Source organism: Peromyscus eremicus, chromosome 10 (genome assembly GCF_949786415.1).
Source record: "Peromyscus eremicus chromosome 10, PerEre_H2_v1, whole genome shotgun sequence".
In the NCBI taxonomy this organism is placed as follows: Eukaryota; Metazoa; Chordata; class Mammalia; order Rodentia; family Cricetidae; genus Peromyscus; species Peromyscus eremicus.
This window is the reverse complement of record NC_081426.1, coordinates 36,055,609-36,079,209: the sequence shown is the minus strand read 5'-3', so window position 1 is coordinate 36,079,209 and position 23,601 is coordinate 36,055,609. Positions and strand designations below refer to the sequence as shown.

The window sequence follows — 23,601 nt, the reverse complement described above, 5'->3', positions numbered from 1 at the left end:
TATTTCAATTTTCACATCTTGAACTGTTTCCTTCACCTGTTTGATTGTTTTTTCTTGGCTGTCTTTAAGGGATTTATTGATTTCTCTAATTTTTTGTTTCTTTTCTTCATTTTCTTTAAGGGAATTTTTCATTTCCTCTTTAAGGGCCTCGACCATCTTCATAAAATTATTTTTAAAGTCATTTTCTTCTGTTTCATCTGTGTTGGGATGTGCAGGTCTTGCTGTTGTAGTTTCTGGTGGTGTCATATTGCTTTTTATGTTGTTGAATGTATTCTTACACTGCTGTCCACCCATCTCTTTCTCCAATCAGTGCAGGTGGGGCCTGTAGCTCCAGGGGTATCTGGTACTGTGGAGGATGATTGGTGAGGGAGGGTGAGGATGCTGCTGTCTGTTCACTGGGGCTGTAGTGGGTGGGGGAGAACCATGGGATATGGCCCTGGGGGCTAGGGCCTAGAGAGCAGGGCTGTCCAGCCGGGAGCTCAGACATGTCTTCCTCCAATCCACTCATGATATTCTTAAACTGGAAAACATCCTTCTCCATGATATTCTCAAATTGAGAACAAACTATATATCCCTCAACCATAGAGTTGATAAACTCTGGTAAATTAATACAATGGAATATAGCATAGTAATGGGAAATGACACATTATGGATCCACATACAACACAAATGGCTTTCATGGATGTTCTATTGACTGAAAAGAGCTAGATATCAAAGTATGTACTGTGTGCAATCTGTTCATATTAAGTTGAAATGCAAGTAAAACCAACTCTGGTGCTGAGTTAGGAAAGTACTGGCTTCTAAGCAAGTAATGACCAACTGATAGCATTGTGGAGCTTGCTGAAATTCTGAATTATTCTATGTATATACATTTACAATCAATCTATCTTGTGTGGCCCAAGCTGGCCTCAATTCACTATGTAGCTGAGAAAAACCGTGAACTTCTGATTCTTGTCTCCACTTCTGAGTGCTGGGATTACAGTCTGTGCCATCATGCCTGATTTATGGGATACTGGAGATTGAGCCCAAGGCTTCATTTATATTCAGTAAGTACTCTACCAGCTGAGCTCTATCTCCAGACTCTGGCAGAGATACAAGTTAGGAACATGGCCATTATTTTGCCTCAGACACCAATGTTTTATCATTTTCTTCAAATCCATATTCTTGTGGACTTTATTCATAGGAGGTACATCTTTAAAACCATGTTTTAAAAAGAGGAAGGAAAGTTTTGGGCAACTGTATTAGAGGATGCCTTAGAGAAGCAATGTCCTGAAAGTAATATTTATTTTGGCTCACTGTGAACAGGGGCTTCATCCATCACGGCAGGAAAGGCATGATGGCATTCATGGTAGAGGGACTGTGTGGTGGAGACTCCTCAAAACATGGTGGATCAGGTCAGAACCAGGGTTGGGTATAACTTTCAAAGACCTGCCCCTTGAGATCTACTTCTTTCAACCTGGTGTCACTTCCTAAAAGTTCCACAGCTTTCAAAATAATAACTACCAGCTTGAGAACAAGCACTCTGGGAGACATTTCAGCTTCAAATCGCAACAATAACCATTAGGTTGTTAAGAATACAGCCCAGGAAGCCCAGCAAGGTGGTACTTCCTTAATCCTAGCATGTGGGAGTCAAAGGCAGATGGAGCTCTGTGAGTTCAAGGTCAGCCTGTTCTGTAACAGTGAGTTCCAACAAGACAGCCAAGGGTAACTTAGAGAGGCCTTCTCCAAAAATTTAAAAAAGAAAAAGACTAATAACAGAATGCTACTTTCTAAACTTATTTTACCTTCATTGGTGATGAGTTACAGTATTTGAATAGTCTTGCTATACCCACCCATGAGTTGTTTGACTATTTTAAACTCTCTGAAAATTTCTTGTTGATCTACTATTAGTGTTCCTTTTTGTACAAGCTTCTTGTGACTGCTATAGCAAATTATCATAAACTTGCTAGTTGAAACTAACAAATTTGTTTGAAGTTCTGGGGACAGAAGTTTTAAATCAGTGCCACTGGACTGAACTCAAGGTGTGGGTAATATGTTCCCTCTGAAAGCCCCAGAAGAGAATTTGTTCTCTATCCTTGCCAGCTTCTCCTGGTCGCCAGCATTCCTTGGTTTGTGGCTACATCACTGCCATCTCTGTCTCATGGTTATATTGCCTCTTTTGTCTGAGCCAACTCAAATTTCACTTTTCCCTTATAAGGATATATGTGAATGAATTGAAATCTTATCAGATAGTCTTCTTGTCACAAGGTCTTTCATTTAATCATAGTCAAAAGTTTCTTTTTCCATACAGGTTAATATGTGCTGAGGAGGCCCTTACAATTTTATCTGACCATTTTGCAGCCTACTAGACTAAGTCTCAAGGGGCAGAGTGCTAATGGGTTTGCTCACTTCTGTGCTCTTGGTGTTTACAAGAGCTGTAAAGAAAACAACACTCACTAATTGCATTATTGAGTCACCTTAAACATCTTTGGAGTGTGGAGTTTATATTTGATTTGAGAAGACATGCAACAGTATTAGGATGTAGCTAGTTGGAATTTACAGAGAAACTTGGAGAGATTATTCTAAAGACTAGGTTTTACCCCTCCATAGTCTAGGTGTTTCACGAATGAACACTCCTTGTATGTGGCAGTGTTAAAATAGTTTGTATAAGCCTGAAAAGATGTTAAAGTCTGCATTCAAGTTGCAAAGACCCCTGATTTCATAAAATACCTGGGATTCTTCTCAAAACTCTGTTTATTCTTTTGAAGAGGTTTAGTATGTGATCCTGTCATGAGTACTGTACCTGAGAATCCACCATGACATTTTCATGTTTTGTGGATCAGCTCTATTTTTCTAGATTGTTTCTTGGAAGTGTTCAAGGCTAATAGTTCTCCATACAAGGAGAAGATCCTTACCCTTTTTACTTTGCAAAAAAAAAAAAAAAAAAAAAAAAAAAAAAAGGGCTAAGTTTTCAAACTCTCATTTAAACCCTCTCAACTTGTCACAGATCTTTAAAATACTGTTGTAAGATAACGCAACTGAAGTTTCACTTTATATAGCAGCACCGTTCTAGGGAACTTCATACACAAGTTTACTCCAGCAAACTACACTTGTGAGATCCTGAAGGTGAAAAAGGCAAAGGAGGCGCTGATCGTACTATGGAAAGTTGTTTTCACTTTAGGTGAATCTCAGGGTTTTCCGGACCACACTCTTGGGGCTTCCAGCCTGAAGGTGAAGATTGTGTAGCTAGTAGGATGGTGCTCACTTCACTCAGTTCCGCTTTACTAATGAACTTTGGAGTTTGGTTGTTGAGAGGACCGCGAAGAGTTAGAGGGTAAAACAGGACCCAGCGCCAGAGCCACAGGACATTCCAAGGTGACAACCACGTCTCCCCTTCCACTGAGGCCTTAGCAACCTTGGGCACACTGGCGCGCCAACCACCTGGCCAGTGCTCAACCTCAACTGCAGGACCGATGCTGTGAGCGCGGAGCCCGAAGCGTCCCCGGCTGCCCAGAGACAGACCCCGCCCCTCCGCGGCTCCAAGGCTCTAGGCTTCCATGGCAACCGAGCCTCACCATGCCCCGCCCCCTTGGACTAAATCACTTACATAAGTTATGTTCTCGGAAACAAGGACGGAGAACAGAACGTCTAAGAGCTACTCTGCTCCAGTGTGGTTCAATTTCCCTCTATAGAAATGTTTGCTTTTGTCTCCTGGCCAATGTCCCCCGCGGGCACACCGCAACACCCAGCCCGTATCTCCCGTTTTCCCCCCATTGCAGCGTGGTGGTGGACCGGGGGCGGGGCGTGTCACGAGTGACGCACAGGGGCGGGGCTTCCGGGGGCGGAGCCCCGCGGGGGTGGGGAGGAGAGCAAGATGGCGGCTGGTGAGTGATTCTCCCTGAGTTCCTTCAGGGCTGAGGAGACGCCGGGGCGGGGGTCCCGCTCGTGCTGCCTGCTGGCCTCCTCTCCCCCGCCCCCGGAGGCCTCTTCCTTTCCTCCCTCCACCTTGGGGGCGGGCCAGCATCCTCGGACACCATGTCAGACTCTGAGGAGGAGAGCCAGGACCGGCAACTGAAAATCGTCGTGCTGGGGGACGGCACCTCCGGGAAGGTCAGTCCTCGGGCAGGCCCGGCGCCCTGGGCTGCAGGAACCACGGTGTGGCCAGGCCTGGCAGGCCCTCGGGGAGCCGAGCGCTGTCCAGCGCGGCCTTGTCCTTAGCGGTCCCGAAGACTTGGCCTGGCTCGCCTGAGGCCGCGGCCTTCCTTGCGCCTGCGCCCTGTGCGCGTGCCCGCCGCCCGCCAGGCATGACCAGCTCCTGGGGTGGGCCACTGCAAAAACATACACACAGACCGTGACGATGCCCAGGCCCAGTACGCTCCGTACACCTTAGCTGCCCCTTTAGTGTCCTATTTCACTTTAGTTCCGTCCTTGGCACCTGTCAGTTCATTCAATAGCTACTTACTGAGCTCCCGTGGTGGGCAGGATGCCGGGGGACACTAGGACCTCTGTCTTCAAACCTAGCCTTCTGTGACCGTTGGTTGCTTGAATGCATGGGCGCGTGCGGGAGAATACCCGCAAGCAGTTAGACCCCCACCTCCTAGACTGCAGTTCTTGACCAAAAGTGGTGAACTCCTGAAATGGGATGAACATTGCCTGGTACTCGCTAGGGAGAGGGTCCCTAGGCGTCTTGGAGGGATGGGGCTTACCTCCCAAATAAAGTGATGCACCCTTGTCTGGGCGCCCTCACACCAGTCACTCCAGTTAAAACCACAGTACTCTTGGGGAAGATAGCTAGAGTTTTTCTCCCTCTGCGCAGCCAGAGTCTTCATAGGAAACCGCTCTCTCGCATCAGTGACTGGTGTAGTGGGACCTGGTTTCAGTAGTGCCTTTACATCATTCCTGGAAGGAAGCTGTGCACAAGCTTTCGTGCTTTGGTTCTGAAATTTGGGTTCCTAGGGCCGCTACGGAAGGTTTTGTTTTTCTGCAAAATTTGGAGTCTTCTCTTAATCCCTTTCTTGTTTTCCCAGGATACTTTGCTGTAGAGCACTACCACGAAGAAAAAAAATTGAATGTGATTATATTTTTGTGCAAAGAACAGAACTTGACTGCTTTTCTTTAGGAAGTGAATGAAATACTGTTCACTTAAACTTTCCGAATAAGCAAATTGTTATAAATCAGCATTGTTTCTAAACTTTCATTCAACAAAAATTAGATTATTTTATAGGTTCCATTACTTAGCTTTTCTTTTGAAGGACATATTGTGTTTTTATCTCGTAAATTCAGTTGCATTCAATGAACAACTGAGCTTTTTATACTTAAGACCATGACACTAAATAATACTAATACATTATCTTAAAGACCTCCAAATTACCCATGAAGTCTACATAGTATATTTATTTTTATATTTAAAATTTGAATATATTTCACCCAATATTTAAAATAGTTAATATTTGGTCATATTTCTTTAAAGTTTTGCTCATTTATCTGCCAATATTTAATACATGCTGAAATTTATTCATAGTTTCATATTTATATTTTAAAAATTTAGCCAGTCATACATTATTTTGCCTTTGTTGCTAGTTTAGTGTAATTAGTTTTCACCTGTTTAAAGTTCTGTCCAATGTTGAAAAATGTATAATTATTTTCCCCTTTTGTGTGGTTGAGTTAGGGTTATCATTCTGTATTGAAGAATGAGTGATCTTTTACAGTGCTCTGACTCAGTCTTTATCCTCTTGATTAAAATGTCATAACTTTTCCTGCTATATACTTTCTGAAATGAACCGCTGAACTTTAGCTGTGTTCCATTATTAATATAGCAAACTTTTTTTTTTCTTTAACAGTCAGTTTAGCTCTCAGATTATTGACACCACCATTCTCATTCTGTTTCTTTTACTGTTCTTTCTTTTATGGAACTCAGCCTCATTTTCATTCTCGTTTGTGTCCTGATTTAACTCTTGGCCATTTTTGTGGTGTTTGAGTTTTCAGCATTTTTATACCCATTGGCAGAAGCAACAAAGAATAGCACTGAGAAGACCAGTAACAGTTTTGGAAAAGATGCTTAGTTTGTCCCTCTAGTACTACATGTTTTTAATGTTTTTCCTGTTCTGTTTCATATTTTTTATTTAATCTCACATTTTCTTAAAATTTTTTGAAGCAAAACATTTTTTTGGTATCATAATAAATACAGTGATAGCTCTTGGTATCATTTCAGTGTTAGTAAATATATAGTTTGGCTAAAGAATATTTCCCAAACCAACACAAACACCCTGTATGTATGTATATCAGTAATCAAATAAAAATGTTTCAGATATGGTAGCTGGTTGTTCACTTTAAGAAGAGTATTTATACAGTAACGTGATAAATCATTGAATATGAGAAATGACACTCAGGGTAAAGAACTGGAGAGGAAGGAAGTACCTCCTAGAGATCCAGTTGATTCTCAATTCTTATAGCAAAATGTGAGATGATTTAAGAACCTACGTTAGTACTCTGTGTGGCTTATGACCTTGACACTCAGCAGTTTATTTCTGAAAATCCTGTGATTTTGAGGCTTTATGTTTGCCTCAGATTTTTGAGGGCAGGGCTTTTAAAATCTGGAAGTCCTGGTTTCAAGGAAAGAACTTTACTCAGAAGTTTTCCAAATATATATTTTACTAGTAAATGAAATATTAGGTTTCATTTTATTTTTCAAATAAATTTTGCTTTGTTGTTTCTCCCCTGGCTTTGTGCTGTCCCACTTGCAGTTAGGTCCATTTCTGAATATTAATGAATATAAAAATAATAAAATTTGAGAATCTTAAATGAAAGTGAAAAAATATCTCAAATAACATTATGCTGTTACATGAGCCTTGTTTTTCCTTGACTTTTAAATATTTTAACCATTCATATGTGAAACATCTGAAATACTTGCAGTGCTGTAGGGTAGTAGTATTTTTCTCTAGACCCCAGGCTCAATGGAATAATTAAAGCTGACTGAAAACCAAAAGATTTTTTAAAAAACAAATGCTTATCTCTTTTATTCTGGTTTCTCATTTTGATACTGTTACATACTTCAAGGATATAATAAATGTAGTGAGTTTATTTATAAATGTCTAGTTGAATATTTTTCATGTGGGATTGCTCAATGAATACTTGTTGCAAAACTTTAGAAATTTATTATAAGTACATTATTGGAATATTAAAAAGTTTGGAGTTAGAGTGTGCAAATTGTCCTTTGTGGGAAAAATATGGCCTTTGTATAAAAGAAATTTAACTCACCTTGCTAAAAGTACTTGAAATGTGGCCAAGTGTCCTAGAACTGCTGTTCCTTTATCATAATTAACTATAATGAGCCATCTTGGAAGCTTTATCCTAGTTTTCTTTATTTTACTAGTTGACTTCAAATTTTGACTTTTAAAATAAAACAAGTTTTTGTTTGTTTGTTTGTTTGTTTGTTTGTTTGTTTTTAACTCATACAACCTGTCCTGAAGCTTAGTGGAGCTTCCTTTCTTTCCTTTTGGGGTAGACTTTGAAGTAAGAGCAGTGCATTCGAAATGCTTCATTCTGAGTTTGGAGTTCAGTTGTTGCAAGAAGGATTTTTTGTTTTGATAAGAAATGACTCTAAAGAAAGCCCTGGAGTCCTTGGGTGGAACTTCGAGCTTTTATTTAAAAAGTACATGAATATCTCTTGTTCTTCTATCTTGTGACTTTTTAGCACTGTCTTCAGATAAAGGATGTTATTTTGCCTGCTTTCTGCTACTCTCATAATCCTAACCTTTTTATTTCAATGGTACATATCATCATGGCAATTCTGTATAATTATTTTTACTGTCTTAAGTAGAGAGAAAAATGACCACAATGTTTCTTATAGGAAAATGGAAAGATCCTACAAATAGCTTTCTCTTCCCTAATCAGTGCTTCTTATAATTAGCTAATGGTCCAACTCCCCTCAGACATTTAACCTTAGAAGAAAATTTTAAAGATTTCTCTGAAATTTTTATTGAAGCAATATGTAGAATTCAGATCTTAATCATATTTTTGCTTTAGTGCCCATTTGCAATTCTCAGAGTCTAATTTCCATCAAGAAGAAGGAGCTTGAAAATCAGGGGACTTAATGAACTCTAACTGATTAGATTAGTCTACTGTTTGCACTGCTAGTTGTAGGCAAGTGATGTTTTCCTGGTGAGAGTGTGTCTCTACCCTTGTAACTGATTAGAGCTACAGAAGGTTGGTTGTTGGATTACTTAGTGTATAAATGCTAAGATTACTCGATAAGTTTATATTTTTTTTAAGCAAAGAAATTAATTTTTCTATTCTGTGCATCCATTTTTTTAGACCTCCTTAGCTACGTGTTTTGCTCAAGAGACTTTTGGGAAACAGTACAAGCAGACTGTAGGACTGGATTTCTTTTTGAGAAGGATTACCTTACCAGGTGAGAGACTGTAAAACCTATGAGATTACTTAAGTCTCACTCACAGAACAACCTTTCTAGGTAAGAGACTAAAACCTTACCTACGAGAGGTTACATAAGTCTCACAGGAATATGTACAACAAATTAGTTATCATTAGCATCAAGTATATTGTCCAAGAAAAAGTTTATACATTTCCCTATTCCATTGCTGTTACTGGCAACTATGCATTTTTCTTTTTGAGTATAAACAATAGTTGCTCATAAAATTCCAGAAGACTTTTAAAAAATTAAATGCTATGCATTTGTTGACAGCTATTGTATTAATTAAATGTGAAAAGATTGGAAAGGATTTAAAAATATTTTGATTAGCTTCTGCTTCAGTTTTTTTTTTTTTTTGTTTGGAACTTGGAACAGAAGTATAATGTAACCATGGAACTTCTGTGCTCTAATATGTGAATGCTGTTTTATGCAAGGCAGCATGAAATTGCTGGCATTTAATAGACCACTAAAATTTAGGGTCCCTAGGCACTCATAAAAATACAGTTTGAGCATTCATGATGTTTCAGTTCACCATGCAAAGAAACTATTTAGATGCCAGTTGCAGCACATTTTGTGGGAAATACAGGGAAATAATAACACAAAAATAATGGTTTATGTTTTAGGTTAGTTTCTGTACAATCAGAGCTTTAAAATGTATCGCTTCAATTTCATTGATTAAATGACATGTTTTGAATATTTTATTAAAAGTAGTTATCTTGATTAATTTATAAACTATAACCCTCATTTCTGTGAATTAAGTGATTGCACTTGTAATATCAGATTTCTATACTGAAATGTGAATAAGTTTCATTATTATTGGATTTAGTTCCCCTCTCAAATGCTCAATCTATTGTTAACTTCCTATGGAAATTATAGAGTTTTTTTGTATTTGGAGATATTCTTTATATCTCTTTACTATTACCCCTCTTATATTTTGTGATGGTTTATGTTTGGATCTCAATTCAAATTTTTAACTCAATCTCAATAATTGGGGTTAGGTGATACAACATGAGAAACAAATCTGAATTCTAATTTTTCCACCACTCAATTATTGTTCATAGGGTTAATAAGAAGTATATGTATCTTTGTTTCATATGTATATATTTTTTCATATATTCAAGATTAAAGTATCATTTTAGCTGCACATTCAGAGCAGTTGCTAGTAGGATATACACAGTTTTGCAGCATGTATACTGAAAATGTCTTTGTGCAAGCTTGTCTTAGTGATGCTAGTTGTTGGATACAGAGAGCCTCAATGCAGTATTTTGTTATCAGCTATTTTGTTGGGATGATTACATAGTCAAATCACCAACTTATCTCATTAATTTTGTTTAAATTTTCTAATTTTTTAGTTGAAAGTTTTAGTTGAACAAAAACCTACCCAAATATTAATATTATAAACAATTAATAGTTAATGGACATTTTATATATATGACATTTGTGATGATTTCTGAACTGTTACACGATGTTAACAGTTCAAAATTGTGGCTACTTTTTTATCAAAGTATTGTTGATAGTTTTAAAATACAAATTTATAGTACATTTAGACTTAGGCTTTAGGTTAAACATGGCATTAGGGCATGTATGCTTTTAATGAATATATGCTTTACTTTTCCTGATGAACAGAGTTCTAGAAAAATATGTATTTTTTAGAAGATAGTTTTTTAGCTACTTCATGGACTCAAAATTTATCATAGATATTTCATTTTGAAAAACTAATATATTTTGATTTGATATAATGACATTATAAGATTTTATATATAAAATGTTCTTTGCATACTCTAACCCCCACTTCAACCCATTGTAATGTCTAAGGTGTGATTAGTGTTTGTCACATTTGCTAACTAAAACATTACAGAAAACATCTTTGGAATTTATGGTAATGTAGCATAGCATGTGAATCTAATATTTGTTATGAGTTTAGTCACATTGTTAGGGCTGTAAACTCCGTCTCTGTATATTCACATTTTCTTCGTGCAAGTTTTCAAGGTCATTATTTTGCTGGTACTCATCCATCTTAGTGTATTTCACAATCTGGTATGCTGTATAGTCTGGATGCAACCACTGTGCAGATTTTGCTGCTTAAAATAGTGTATCTGTTAGTCAGAGATTCTGCTGATAGAGCTTCTTAAGAGCCTTAGTCAAAATACCTTCAGGAAGCTGTGGTACAGTCCAGTAAACAGCGTTCTACTGTGAAAAGGATTTCTGAGTCTTTGGCACAAGAAGTGGGCAGTCTTGTGTTTTGAGTTCCATCATGACTATGCAGCACTTTAAGTAAGGTTAACCAAGGCACCAAGTGTACTTATACAAGGTCACTGTTGAATCCTTGTGGTGTCTTTGACTCATACCAAATGCAACTTACTTGTATTTTATCTTTTTAATACAAATGCCATTTCATTTAAGCTTTTCTCTAGTTATATGTCATTTCTCACAGAGGACAGGGATTTTATAGCAGTCTGTATTTGAGATTAGAATGCTGACGATTTGTTTAATGTTCTTTGTTAGAAATTTGGTTTAGATGGATTTTTAATTTTAGAAAATGTTACATTGATTAAATGAACATACTTTTATAGCTTTATAGTTATATCATATTGAAAGTGTAATGGCTATCACATGATGTTCCTACAAATACTTAAATGAAAATAAGTTTGAATCACAACTTTATGTTATTTTTGGTTCTCAAATAGAAAGTAACCATTTTATTTTTAGTTTTGTGTATTAATAAGTCTAAAATTGGAATGTAGATGTTAAAATATTTTTCTAAGTATATGAAATAACTATGTAATATTATTCACTGAAGGTGTAACTCAGTAATTTTTTACTAGTTCTTTGCAAGCAAAGTTGTGCATTTCTAGTGGAATTCTTAGTCATTGGAATCTATATCTTAAGAAAATAAAATGCAAGCTGATAACAAAAAGTATGTATTCAGAAAGATGAAGATTTAAAAAGTACCTTCAATACATGAATGTAAATCTAGGTGGTAGACAATTGTGTATCTGAGCTAGGTCCTTAAGTGACTGTCACCAGGATTTGGAAGCATACATTGAAGAGTATTCCTGAAATTATAGCAGAAATATTCATAATGTGTAATTCAGAGAGGCTCTGGACATCAGAATCGAAAAGAAGAGAGGGAGGGGTGGGAAGCTTCATATCTGATTGTGAGGTTAAGCAGCAGGTATTATTGGGCCTCTAGGGAATGGGACTTAATACCTCTTAGTAATTATTGATGTGTGACCTGAAAATTACTCCGAGTATTACTATTGGGGAGCACTGTCTTTTGGTGTAAACGGAGGACTGCAGTTTTGCAAGTAAAATGAATAGACTCCTGTCTGTTGGCTGTAGGCTTCAGAACCTCTTTCGTACATCTCTAGTGACAGCTAGCTAGCATAGTCCCACCTGATTAATTTGAGATGGCATCTGAAAAGACAAGTTTAACTTCAGTGTTTAGAAAAATTAGAGTTTTAAGAAATTGGGTTTGTACAATCTGTTGGCCAATTCTTAATCAGTGATATTTGGATTTCAAATTCACAGAGCTTTAAGAACATTTTTGTCATTACTCATAGCATTGGAGCTGCGTGTGTGGCAATGATCATGGTGATAAACTTCAGTAGCTGTCATTAGTGCTAATGGACGTTCCTCTGGACATCTCTGCACTGTGGCAGATGGAACAGATCTGCATCCAGATAATGGAAATCTTGTAATACAAGTCCACACAAACTAAATTGAAGTATAAAACTGGTGATTCATTCACTGCTGTGCTTGCTTGATTTTAGTGTTTTATATTAGTTTAAAAACTCAGGTTTTTAAAATTTGTTTTATTTTTGAAGAGAGATCATTTTTCAGTTCTAAATTTTTATTTAAAAATTTTCTATTTTGGGAATCCTTCAGAAGGCACCAGTTTAGACTTTGGAGAAAACTATATAATTTTATATGAGGAAAACATTTGAAATGTTCAACTAATATATATTGTACATAGTGTTTGACTTTCATAGTTTAATAATTAGTTGTATTGTTAAGAGAGAAGAGTTTGCTCAATAAATTTTTATTCATGCCAATATTTTGCAAAATGCATAAATGAATTTCAAAGGTTGCCTTTTAGTCTTTTTGGATGCTTTTATAATGCTTGTAATGAGGAAGAACCTTAGACTATATTATGAAGACTTTGAAGGGCACATAATTTGTTTCAATCATCATGCTCTGTACAGGTATGAATCATAAAGTTTAGAAATATACTTAGTTTGTAAATACTGTTTCGGACTTTGCATAGAGCTCTAACATATATTTAAGAGATTAAATATAAAAACTTAATTATTGATTGTATTTACTTTTATATGTAATAACAGACATTCAAATTAAAGCTTCATTTGAGTTGAAGTTATGGGTGCATTTTTATAGTCTGTTACTCTGTGCATTTTAGAACACAGAATTTAGAACTGACAGCACAATTCATAGGTAATGATTGGCTAGGTTGGTTTATAAAACTTCCATCTGTATTTTAAAAGTATTTTTCTTTCTCTGTGTATATGTGCTTTATATTGGACCAGTCTCTGAAAATAATTAATTTTGGTAAGGCTTAAGTTTGTAAATTAATGCATGCAGTGTTTTATTTATTTTATTTTTGTTTTCTGAAATGGGCCTCACTATGTAGTCCCGGCTGTCCTAGAACACTATGTAGATCAGGCTGGCCTCCAACTCAGATTCTCCTGTAAGTCCTGGGATTAAAGAAGTGCATCACCATGCCTGGCACTGCATTTTATTTTTTATTAAATGAAATTATAGAGATGTTTCCTTAGAAATATGAAGTAAAATTTTCCCACTGTGGTTTGTTTGACAACATTGTTTTCAGTTTTAAATATCTGACTGTATATACTTCTAGAATAAACTTGGCATTAGATTTTATCCTTGTTACTTAGTGTTCTATGATTCTGTGCTTAGTTGTTGGATTGTTAGTCTTTTATATTCCTATTTTGTATTATTTTTATATTCTAGGAAATCTGAATGTTACCCTTCAAGTTTGGGATATAGGAGGGCAGACAATAGGTGGCAAGATGTTGGATAAATACATCTATGGAGCACAGGTATGACGTGAGTTCTGTGATTATCCTAATAGTAAATACTTTCCTTACAAAGCATGCGGTTACACATCATACACACAGAAACACAGATTTTTAATTTTTCTTTTTATTTCATGTGTATGGCTTTTTTTTTTTTTTTTTCTTGCATGTTGTCTGTGCACCACATGCATGTGGTGCCTAAGGAGGCCAGAAGAGGGCATCAGATTCTCTGGGACTAGAGTTACAGATGGTTGGGAGCTGCTATGTGGGGGCTGGAATTGAACCTGTGTCCTCTAGAAAAGCAGCCAGTGCTATCCCTCTGAGAGTTGGCTATTATTATTATTCATTATTTTATTTTTTTTTGGTTTGTTTCAAGACAGGTTACCTGTGTATTTCTGGCTGGACCAGGCTGGCCTAGAACTCAGGTTTGCCTGCTTCTGCTTTCCAAGTACTGTCATTAACATGCCGCCACACCTGGCCTGCTAATTTGATTTTTATCTGATATGTAGAGATTAATTTTATATGTGCTAGTCCTTTAGTTTCATTCTTTCCAGACTACATTTGGAATGATTTGGTGGGAATTAGAAAACTCTTTAAAACTTTCACATACACCTTACTAAATACTACTGTCATTAGTTGAATAAATGCAGTGATTTGGTTACATGACTGCTATCAATAAACTGAATGAGAAATATTGAAGGAGTATTTCATTTTAAGTTGGAAGGAACAAAAGACATATCTATGTACCTATCTTTTGGACCTATGTATTGGCTTACTAAATAATTATAATTCAGACTAAAAATATATATAACCTTACTCTGTACCAGAAAAATAGATATGATTATGTATATGGAGTAATGTAATAGTTTAATATAGTAAGGCGTGTTTTCAGAGGAAAATCTATGTAGAAATGTTACTTGAATAATTGCCTTTTTGTTTCTGTTCTTTATTTTTTATTTTTTTGGCAGTTTGAGCTTGTAACAGATGTAATTTATGCTTGTGTCTTTTTTTTTTGAGACTGAATCTAATACTGTGGCCCAGGCTGGCCTGGAAATCACTTGTAGCCTAGGCTGGCTTAAAATTCATGGCAGTCCCCTTCTGCCTCAGCCTCCCAAGAGCTGAAATTACAGATGTGAACCATTATGTCTGGCTATAGTTTGTTTTTAAATGAAATTATACAAATAGAAAATGTACATGCTTGAAAAACACTTTAGAAATTATTTCATTTTAAAGATATCCAGTGAAGAATAATTACTATTTTAATGCTTTGGTGGGTTGCTTTTTATTTTTTTTAACAGAGACTTTAGGAATGCAGTAATGCTATTTATGTCATTGTCTACTGAAGTAGCATGTTTGTGGACAAGTGAAGAAGTGCATGGCACTTAGCTGAGCTCTTACATAGGACTTGTGTATGTACTATTTATTTCTGCTTTTGCTTCTGATTTTAGTGTACATCTTCTTCATCATCACGAGACATGAGGGTAATCTCTAAATGTTCATAGTTATTTGTAGAAGTAACCAACCATCTTATTAAATAAGAAACACAGAGCCAATACAGAGATACAAGCCAAGAGGTCAGAGCAATAGCTAAGAGCTAAAAACCTTACCCTTCACTATCGCGGTGGTCCTACCTCTCCAAAAGAGACCTACTTCCTGTGTGTCTGTCTTTATAAATAAAGACTTCTCATTGGTTGTAAACCCAACCACATGACCTCCTTGTCATTGCTTGTCTGTACAGACCTCCAGGTCTTCTGTGGTTGGTATTGAGATTAAAGGCGTGTGTCTCCAATGCTGGATATATCCTTGAACACACAGAGATCTACTTAGCTCTGCCTACCAAGTGCTGGGATTAAAGGCGTGCACCACCACGGCCCAGCTTTTGCTATGGCTCTAATAGCTCTGACCCCCGGGCAACTTTATTTATTAACATACAAATAAAATCACATTTCAGTACAAATAAAATATCACCATAGTTATTTATTGGAGTTTGATGTTTTAAGTATAGAAAGCATAATTTGGAGCCAGGTGGTGGTGACACAAGCCTTTAGTCCCAGAACTTATGAGGCAGAGGCAGACAGATCTTTGAGTTTGAGGCTAGTCTGGTCTACAGAGTGAGTTCCCAGGACAGCCAGGGCTAAACAGAGAAACCTTGTCTCAAAAAACCAACCCCCACAAAAAAGGCCAAATAAACAAGAGCCAAACAAAAATAAAGTATAATTTGGTTAAAGTGAAACTATGTTTCTTGTAAAAAAAAAAAATGAATCTGTAGGATGAAGACAGTACTCTATGTACACAATTTGGCTCTTACCAATTGCCATGGAAAATGGAATCTACTTTTCTACAAATTATTGGGAAGTATAAATGAGGCAGACAGGGTACTGAATCATTTGGGAAGGTTCCGGAGACAGGTGTTTTCACTTAAGTTTGACTCCTCAAATTTTCTTCTTTGTCTTTTCTACGTTATGTTTCTTCTGTAATGTCTTTCTGTTCATGTGTCACATTTATATTTGTGATTATATGACCTGATATACATGCACTTTTTAAAGCTGTAGCTTAGATTTTTTTTTTTTTGGTCCCTTTCTGCAAATGTTTAGTTTTTTTTTCCTCTATGGTGCTGGAGCATCAATCCTATGGCCTTATACATATAAGGCAAATGCTATTCCACTGAGCTACTGGATCCCCAGTCCCTTTTCTTTCTTATTAAACCTTTTATGTTTAAAATAGATATTAAGCCAAAGAGAAGTAGCTGTGCAGAGAGGTGCAGAAAGCCACAGTCCTTGTTGTACTTAAGAAAATGGTTAAATTGTGTTTGAAAATAACACATCTTTTCCTCCTTATCCCATAAAATATATCTATAGGGCACATATCTTTTTTTCTTTTTAATAAAAATTAAGATGTCTCTCTTCTAGTGATGTTTAACTCAGTGTGTCACATAGAGCAGCTTTAAAATTTTTTTGTTTTTAATTTTATTGTGCTTATGTGTATACACATGCCATTGTGCACCTGTGGAGGTCAGAGAACAACTTTGTGGAGTCTGTTCTCGCCTTCCACCTTTATGTGGTGGGTTAATCTGTTGAGCTGTCTTTTCTACCCAGAATAGCTTTGTTTATGGTAGACAATATAAGTGCTTTATGCATCATGGGACAGATAATATAAAAATTAATTATCTTCTTCTTTGCTTTAAAATTGCACAATATAATGTACATGAATTGGATTCTGTTATTTTTGCTCTACTTTAAATCATGTAAAATATATTATTTAAATTATTTAAAACTTATTGCTTTTATATAAAAGGAAGTATTGTGAAAGTCACAAAATATGCTAACTATTCTCAGGTATATAACTTACTATATTCATAATATTATGCAACTATATCCTTAAGTCTATATATTTTATATTGTTACATAATTGCTTAAAATGTGAGATTGTATAGAATTTCTTTCAGGATTTTGTTTGTTTGCTTTTGGCTACTTTTTTTTTTCCTGAGACAGGGTTTTTGTGTGTAGTTCTGATTATCTTAGAACTCTCTCTGTAGACCAGGCTAGTCCTGAACTCAAAGATCTGCCTTCCTCTTAAGTGCTGGAATTAAAGGCATATGTCACTAGGCTTGGTGCCTAGAATTCTTATTTTTCCCTTTTTTGAGAACTCTTCAGTTTGATGAAATGAACTTCATTTCTTAGAAGAAAGTGAGTGTTAGGTGCCTTCTTAGAATGTGTCATGCATGGCTCTACCTTGATGGTATATATTGACTGGTTTTTTTTTTTGCTGATGTTTTATTCACAATTTTATTACCAAGCATGTACCCTGCTATGCTAAATAACAGGGTAGTATAGTTTTTCTGAGAAAATCATCCTAAGAAACTTGGAATTCTGAGAAGATGAAATAAATTATCGTGTTAATGACAATGTAATAGCTGTTTTTGTGCTCTCCAGAAATTATAAACCTAAATAGTATGTAGAATACATAAAAGTACATTTATCAGTTAGGCTGTTTTGTTAAAATATATGTAAATAATATCCCTCAGCCAAGGATGCCAGCATCTGGGGAGTGATACTTTTTACCAGGGCATAATAAACTCTTTACACATGCTGTCTTGGCAGTCTGCTTTTAGGAAACCAACTTAATATGCTACTTAGCATTCTGACTTCTGCATTGTATATAGAATTATTTTATACACATTTTTCATTTATCTTCTATAAGTCTGGGTATTACTTCTTGTGTACATGTGAATTTTTTGTTTTAAGCATTAGTATCCAGGAAAAAAGTTTATTTGAAAGATAGACGTTTACTAGGCTTTAGATAAAACTGATTATTTTACCATCTTTTTTTTTCTCCTAGTATCATTAAACTTTAGCAAACATTCATTGGATAGTATAGGTTGAAACCAAGTAAATTGACCTCCAGAAGGAATTAAGATATTTTGACAAGAGCCAGTTTTAAGAATTAAAATAAGTCCCAGTTAAATGCCTGGATTTTAAATTAACTTTAAAATGTCTAGAAGGCTTCAGTAAGATGTTATAGGCTATTTTTCCTAGCGGTTAGGAGCAAATACACAGTACATAGTGTTTAGTGCCCTGTAACCTGTGGCTAACAGAGGCTAATAACAAACCTCAGAGAAGGACTGGATGTTTCATTTTCGTAGCTCTTTCCATCCTGGAATCTAAGTGGTTTGCAAACACTGCTCTACTGAGCATAAACTCAATGAAGTGTAGTCATTTGTGAGGTAGAACACAACTACTCTTGTGCATCAATGCCCTACATAGATGAGCCTGCTTGTTAACCACCAACAAAATGATTTGGTGCCAGCATGACAACTAGGGACAGATTATATCTAAAAGCTTGACGCTTGAGTCCTTTTACTATCTTTTACTATGATTTCTTTATTGGATATTTGCCAAATATAGTTATATTTATACCCTTCTTGCACTGGCATTTCTTTAATTTTTTTTTAATTTTCAGTTTTAAAAATTAAACTTAATTATATTATTTCTGTCCTCCCTCTTCTCCCTCCATTCATTTCTATTCCCCCTTCCTTTGGCTCCCTCTCAAATTCATGCTCTCTTTTTCTTTATTGTTCTTATGTATATGTAAATGCATAAATATATAAATGCAATGTGCAGAGTCCATCTGTAGTGTTATTTTTACAGGTTGTAAGTGTACTATATTATAGCTATTGCATAGTATGTATGATTTAATTAATTTCTCTGTATAATTAAAAAAATAAATTATTTCTCTTGCAGGTTAGGAAGAAAAAAACTCTGCATTTTAAGGATCAAAGAGCCTTTCATTTTTGAGATTAAGATGTATTCAGTGTTTATAATTATTAAGACTAAGATTAATATATTTATTTTAATTTAAATAAAATTATAGTAAAGGCAGTCACTAGAAAAATTATTAAGAATATGAAATATTATAATTAAAATTAAGATATCATTTGCCATTTATAATAAAAATGGAGAAAAATTTATTAAGGATATGAGGTATAGCCAACAATGTTTGTTACCTCAAAACAGTGATCAGTTATTACCTTGAGAATGCTGTGCGTTTGATGTACTGACTCATGCTTATCAAATACATGAAACAGATTCAAACAAACAACTGCATAAAGTAACCTTATAATTTATGTAGAAGAGTCTTGAATGTTACAAAGAGAAGTAGTCATATCTTCTTGAAACTGGAAGGGAAGGTCTAGTACAATGAAGATACTGGAGCATTGAAAGAAGCATTTCTTAAAGTTGAAATTGCATTTTTAAAGGTCATTTGAAAGGTTTGGGAAGGAAAGGATCAGCTGGAGGCTGAATTAGGGTGGGAAACAGAAGGGTGGCGTGGGCATGAAGACAGGAGAAAGATGATGGCCAGTGGGTGGTAAAAGGTGTCTGGGATAGGAGAAATGCTGATAGTTTTAGATGGCCACAGCCTTGCTAAGAAAATTAAATTCCATAGTTGCCAGGATCATTCTGGGTCTTGAGTTGAAATTAAAATGAAACTTCTGAGAAAGGTGTATTTGTTTGTGACCAAGAAGATTCTGATAGTTTTTGGAGGGAATCCTGATAAATCAAGAGACTCAGCTTTGATGGTTTTCCTGAGGAACTGACTACCCAAGAGGCTTTTTGGGGCTGAGGCTGGTGGTAAAGACCCTAGGAGTCCAAAAAATTTGGTACTGAATGTTAGACATTTGGTCCATTTCCCCTATATTACCGAATTTGTAGCCATAAAGTTGATAATATATCCTTTTGATACCTGTGATGTCATCATGATGACCTTTTATTCATTCTGCTACTGTTCATTTGTGTCTTTCCCCTCTAATTGCTTTTTTGAAGAATCTTGACTTTTTGTACTATTTTTTGTACTATTTTTCTCTTTTCAATTTTATTGATTTGTGCTCTACTTTTTATTTCTACTCCCTTTTACTTGCTTTAGTCTGAAATTGCCTTTATTTTGGTTTCCTATCATGGTAACTTAGATTACTGGTCTTTCTTCTTTCCTGAGAAATGTATTCAACCCCAAAGCACTGTATTAGTTACTTTTCTATTGCTGTGATAAACCGTCGTGACCAAAGCAACTTAGAGAAGAGATTATTTTGGCATATGGTTCCAGAGGGTTAAGAGTCCATCACAGTGGGACAGCATGACCCAGGTGACAGGCATAGTTGCAAGGACAGGAAGCTGAGAGATCACACCTTCAACCACAAACACAAAGCATCCTCACCAGAGTGGAGGTAATTCCTTGGAAGAGTCCCTGAAGAGCAAGCTTTTGACTGTTGATGTGTTGATGTCCCCTTATAAAAGAATGGGGTGGGAGAAGGATTACTGGATCCTCAACTGAGATTCCAGAAGGTCCCTTCCACACCTGTCTGCCATTTGTATGCAATTCCAGAAGGTCCCTTCCACACCTGTCTGCCATTTGTATGCAATTGTATCCTAATTGCACAGGGCCTCTTGGTCTGGGAAGATATTAGAGTATGTAGTATGTAGAAGATTAACTGAAGTGACACTCTATCTATGCAGTATGGTGAAGTCATCATCCGTGCTGGAGGGAGATCTGGTAATATAGCTGTTTCAGGGCTACTAACGTATCCTAGAAGTAATACCTCATCCATACTCCATAAGCCATATAAGCTCATTGGTTCCTTAAATTGGACTTGAGTGGAATGCACTTTATTTTGTCATTGGTACCCCCTACAGATGGGTAAATCGTTATTTATATCCCCCAGGGAAAGAGTACTTATAGTAAATGCCTTATAATTTTCTATTGAATGATGGACAAAATGAAGTGAATAAGGAGAATTCAGGTAAATGGGCTTTTGGTATGAAGTTTTATGTTGCTTTGGCACTGAATACATTGCTTCCTTTCACTTACAGCTATAGGTGCCAGAGATATCAATTCCTCTAGTGTCTTTATTTCATCCCACACTTTTTAGATATTTTAAAGAACTCTTCTCTGTTGAAGTATTTGCTTATAGTTGCTCTTATCCTGAAGCTCTGTTGATACTGTACTAAAGTAAGGAGGAAGGGAAAAGTTCTGTGTTCTAATGAAAACATGTCAGTCTTTTAGTGGGCCTCAGCTCAATGAGAAGATGGCTAGAGGAGTTGGAAGTTGGAAACCTTCTTTTGCCCATGGGATCAAATGCTTTGTAGGGTATTGCGATGGTTACTTTCTCCATGTCAGAACCTGGGGTGGACCTTTTCTTTTCTCTGCAAGTTCCTGCAGGTAAACCCTGTGAAAGTGGGGGTGATCTGAAGACTGGGCTGCTGAGAGCCCTTCATGTTCCAGCTAGGCAACACCTTCCTGCAGGTTGTTAGCATTACTGTGTTCTACATTACCATCTCCAGCAACTTCTGATCCAGGGAAATAGGGCTTGTCTGTACTCTTGTCATTTACTAGGCTTTCTAGGCTTCAGGGCAGTGATTTGTCCTCCAATCTCAGTTCTCTGATGAGCCCCTGAAAAATCTGATTTTTATGTTTTAAGGTCAGAGTTGATGACCAAAATTATGTATTAGAAGCTGAAACTCCTTAAGTTTCTTCTGTATTTTGTTTTCTTTTTGTCATATCAGATTTTCAGATTTTCAGTTTAGCACTTAAGGTCATAACCAGTAATAATTATGAAAAGAAAAAATACAAAATAATAAATGTGAAACATAATTAAATATAAGAAAGATTTTACATTTAATTGTGTTGGGAATATTTGGGTTGAAGGATAGCTAGGTTAGTGAATGAAGTATATCTTTTTACGACTCTAAAAGGATTCAAAAGAATAGCTGAAAAATACACATTGGTCTAGAGTAGGGATTGGCAGAGTTAGATGTAAATATTTCAGGGAGGCCTCACAGGCTATTATTATCTCTGTTGCAGTGAGTCAGCTCTGCAGTTGTAATACTAGCAGCCACTGATAATTCTTAAGTGAAAGAGTATGGTTACATTAAATAGAAGCTTATCTGGAATATACATGGGCTGGAACCTTTGTTGGAGATCCACGTGCCTATGCCTCCTAAATCCTAGGTTTAAAGGCATGCACCACTGTGCTAGCCATCAGTACATGGTGGCATGCATGTTCTATTTCCTTGTGTTTTGTCTTACACAGCTATTGTTCCACTCCACCTTGGGTAAAGATTTTCACGTATTAATCAAAAGAGTCCAGTATCTCAAGGATTAGTTATAACATGTCTGGGCTTTATTTAAGTAATATGATATAACTCAAAGTTACCATGAGAATGTGATTCACATTGAGTAATAAAAATCATGTACAGTTATATAAACTACTAATTTCAAGTGATCTGTTTGGTGTTTATTCTCTTAATCGTATAGGCTTATTAAACATTTTAAAAGTGGGATCGAAAAAATAATTATTCAGATTAAGTAGATGATGTGTCCAGGCCTGGTATCCAAGGATAGAACTCTTTCAAGCAAACAATAAATACTATCACCTATTACAGTGGGAGGTAGAGTCAATAAAGTAAGGATTGGCTGTCTCTAAAGTTCAGTTTTGGAGCTATAGTCTTTAAGAAATTGAAATTGCACTTCTTATTTCAGATACTCTATTTTGGTCAATGACCAAAATAATCTTGGAAGAAAGAAATAGGTGTTGTTACCAAAATAAATCAGACAGAGTGGTTTTATGTAAAATTTCACAACATTGTATTTTTGTTTTTTGATACAAGTTCTCATCTAGCCTAGGCTGGTCTTGTACTTACTATGTAACTAAAGCTGGCTTTGAACTCTTGATCCTTTTTGCTCTGCCTCCCAAATACTGGTATTGCAAGTGGATGCCACTATGCCTGGCAAACTTAGGTACTCTATTTAAAAAGTTTTTGAGACTGAGTGTTGCTGTATAGTCCAGACAGTTCTAGAGTTCACTGAGTAGTGGAGGCTAGACTCAAACTCAGAACAATCCATCCACCTTAGTCTCTTTAGTTCTGGGGTTTTATCTGTGAGCTGCCACACCTGACTTTAAAATTACAGAATATTGAAAAGGATCTTGGAGACCATCAGAAATCTAATTGTAAGATTCAATTTTTTTTGTATGTGTATGGGTATTTTGCCTGCATGTTGTATCTGTGTATCACATGTTTGTAGTACCCTCAGAGGCCAGAAGAGGGTCTTGGAACCTCTGAAACAGGAGTGATCACAGCTGCCATGTGGGTGCTGGGAACTGAACCCAGGTTCTCTGGGAGAAGAGCCAGTGCTCTTAGCCCTTGAACCATCTCTCTAGTCTCTAGAAATTTACTTTTAAAGACAATAAATAGGTGACTTAAGGGCCAATGTGTTTTAATAAAAGCTCAGTACTGGAAAATCATAATAGCAGCCAATTTGTTCTAGTTTTAGAAACTCAACTCTTAATTTTGGGCAGTTTTTGTGAGCCAGTTGTTGAATACATTCATGATTAAATTTTTTTTATGTCAACTAAAAAGTTTTAGAGATGTTATGTGATCAAAATGAATTGTCTACTAAATTGCTATAATTTCTGTTGTCTGGGATCCCAAGGTTGGTCACATTTATAGTTTATGTGTAGGGTAGAAATGTATGTAGTAGTGTCCTCGTTCAGTAATGGCACATTGATAGCAGCCACAGTGGAACTCCAAGCTCATTACTAACTTATTACCTGCTGTGACTGCTGTGTTGTATACTCACCTGTTTATATGT

The 23,601-nt window shown here is 36.3% G+C and overlaps 1 protein-coding gene across 11 annotated transcripts in view; it reads left to right on the top strand.

Annotated features, from left to right (window-relative positions):
* The first annotated feature begins 3,822 nt into the window (after window positions 1–3,822).
* Window positions 3,823–23,601, top strand: part of Rab28 (RAB28, member RAS oncogene family) — a 186,147-nt gene continuing 166,368 nt past the window's right edge. For all 11 annotated transcript variants that reach the window (XR_009381865.1, XR_009381859.1, XR_009381860.1 and 8 more), the window contains exons 1-3: window positions 3,823–4,089; window positions 8,293–8,389; window positions 13,397–13,485. Coding sequence is in view for 3 of the 11 variants with exons in the window: in XM_059275814.1 (XP_059131797.1) it covers window positions 4,015–4,089; window positions 8,293–8,389; window positions 13,397–13,485 (261 nt within the window). In the remaining 8 variants the exon portion in view is untranslated. The remainder of the gene's footprint in view (window positions 4,090–8,292; window positions 8,390–13,396; window positions 13,486–23,601) is intronic.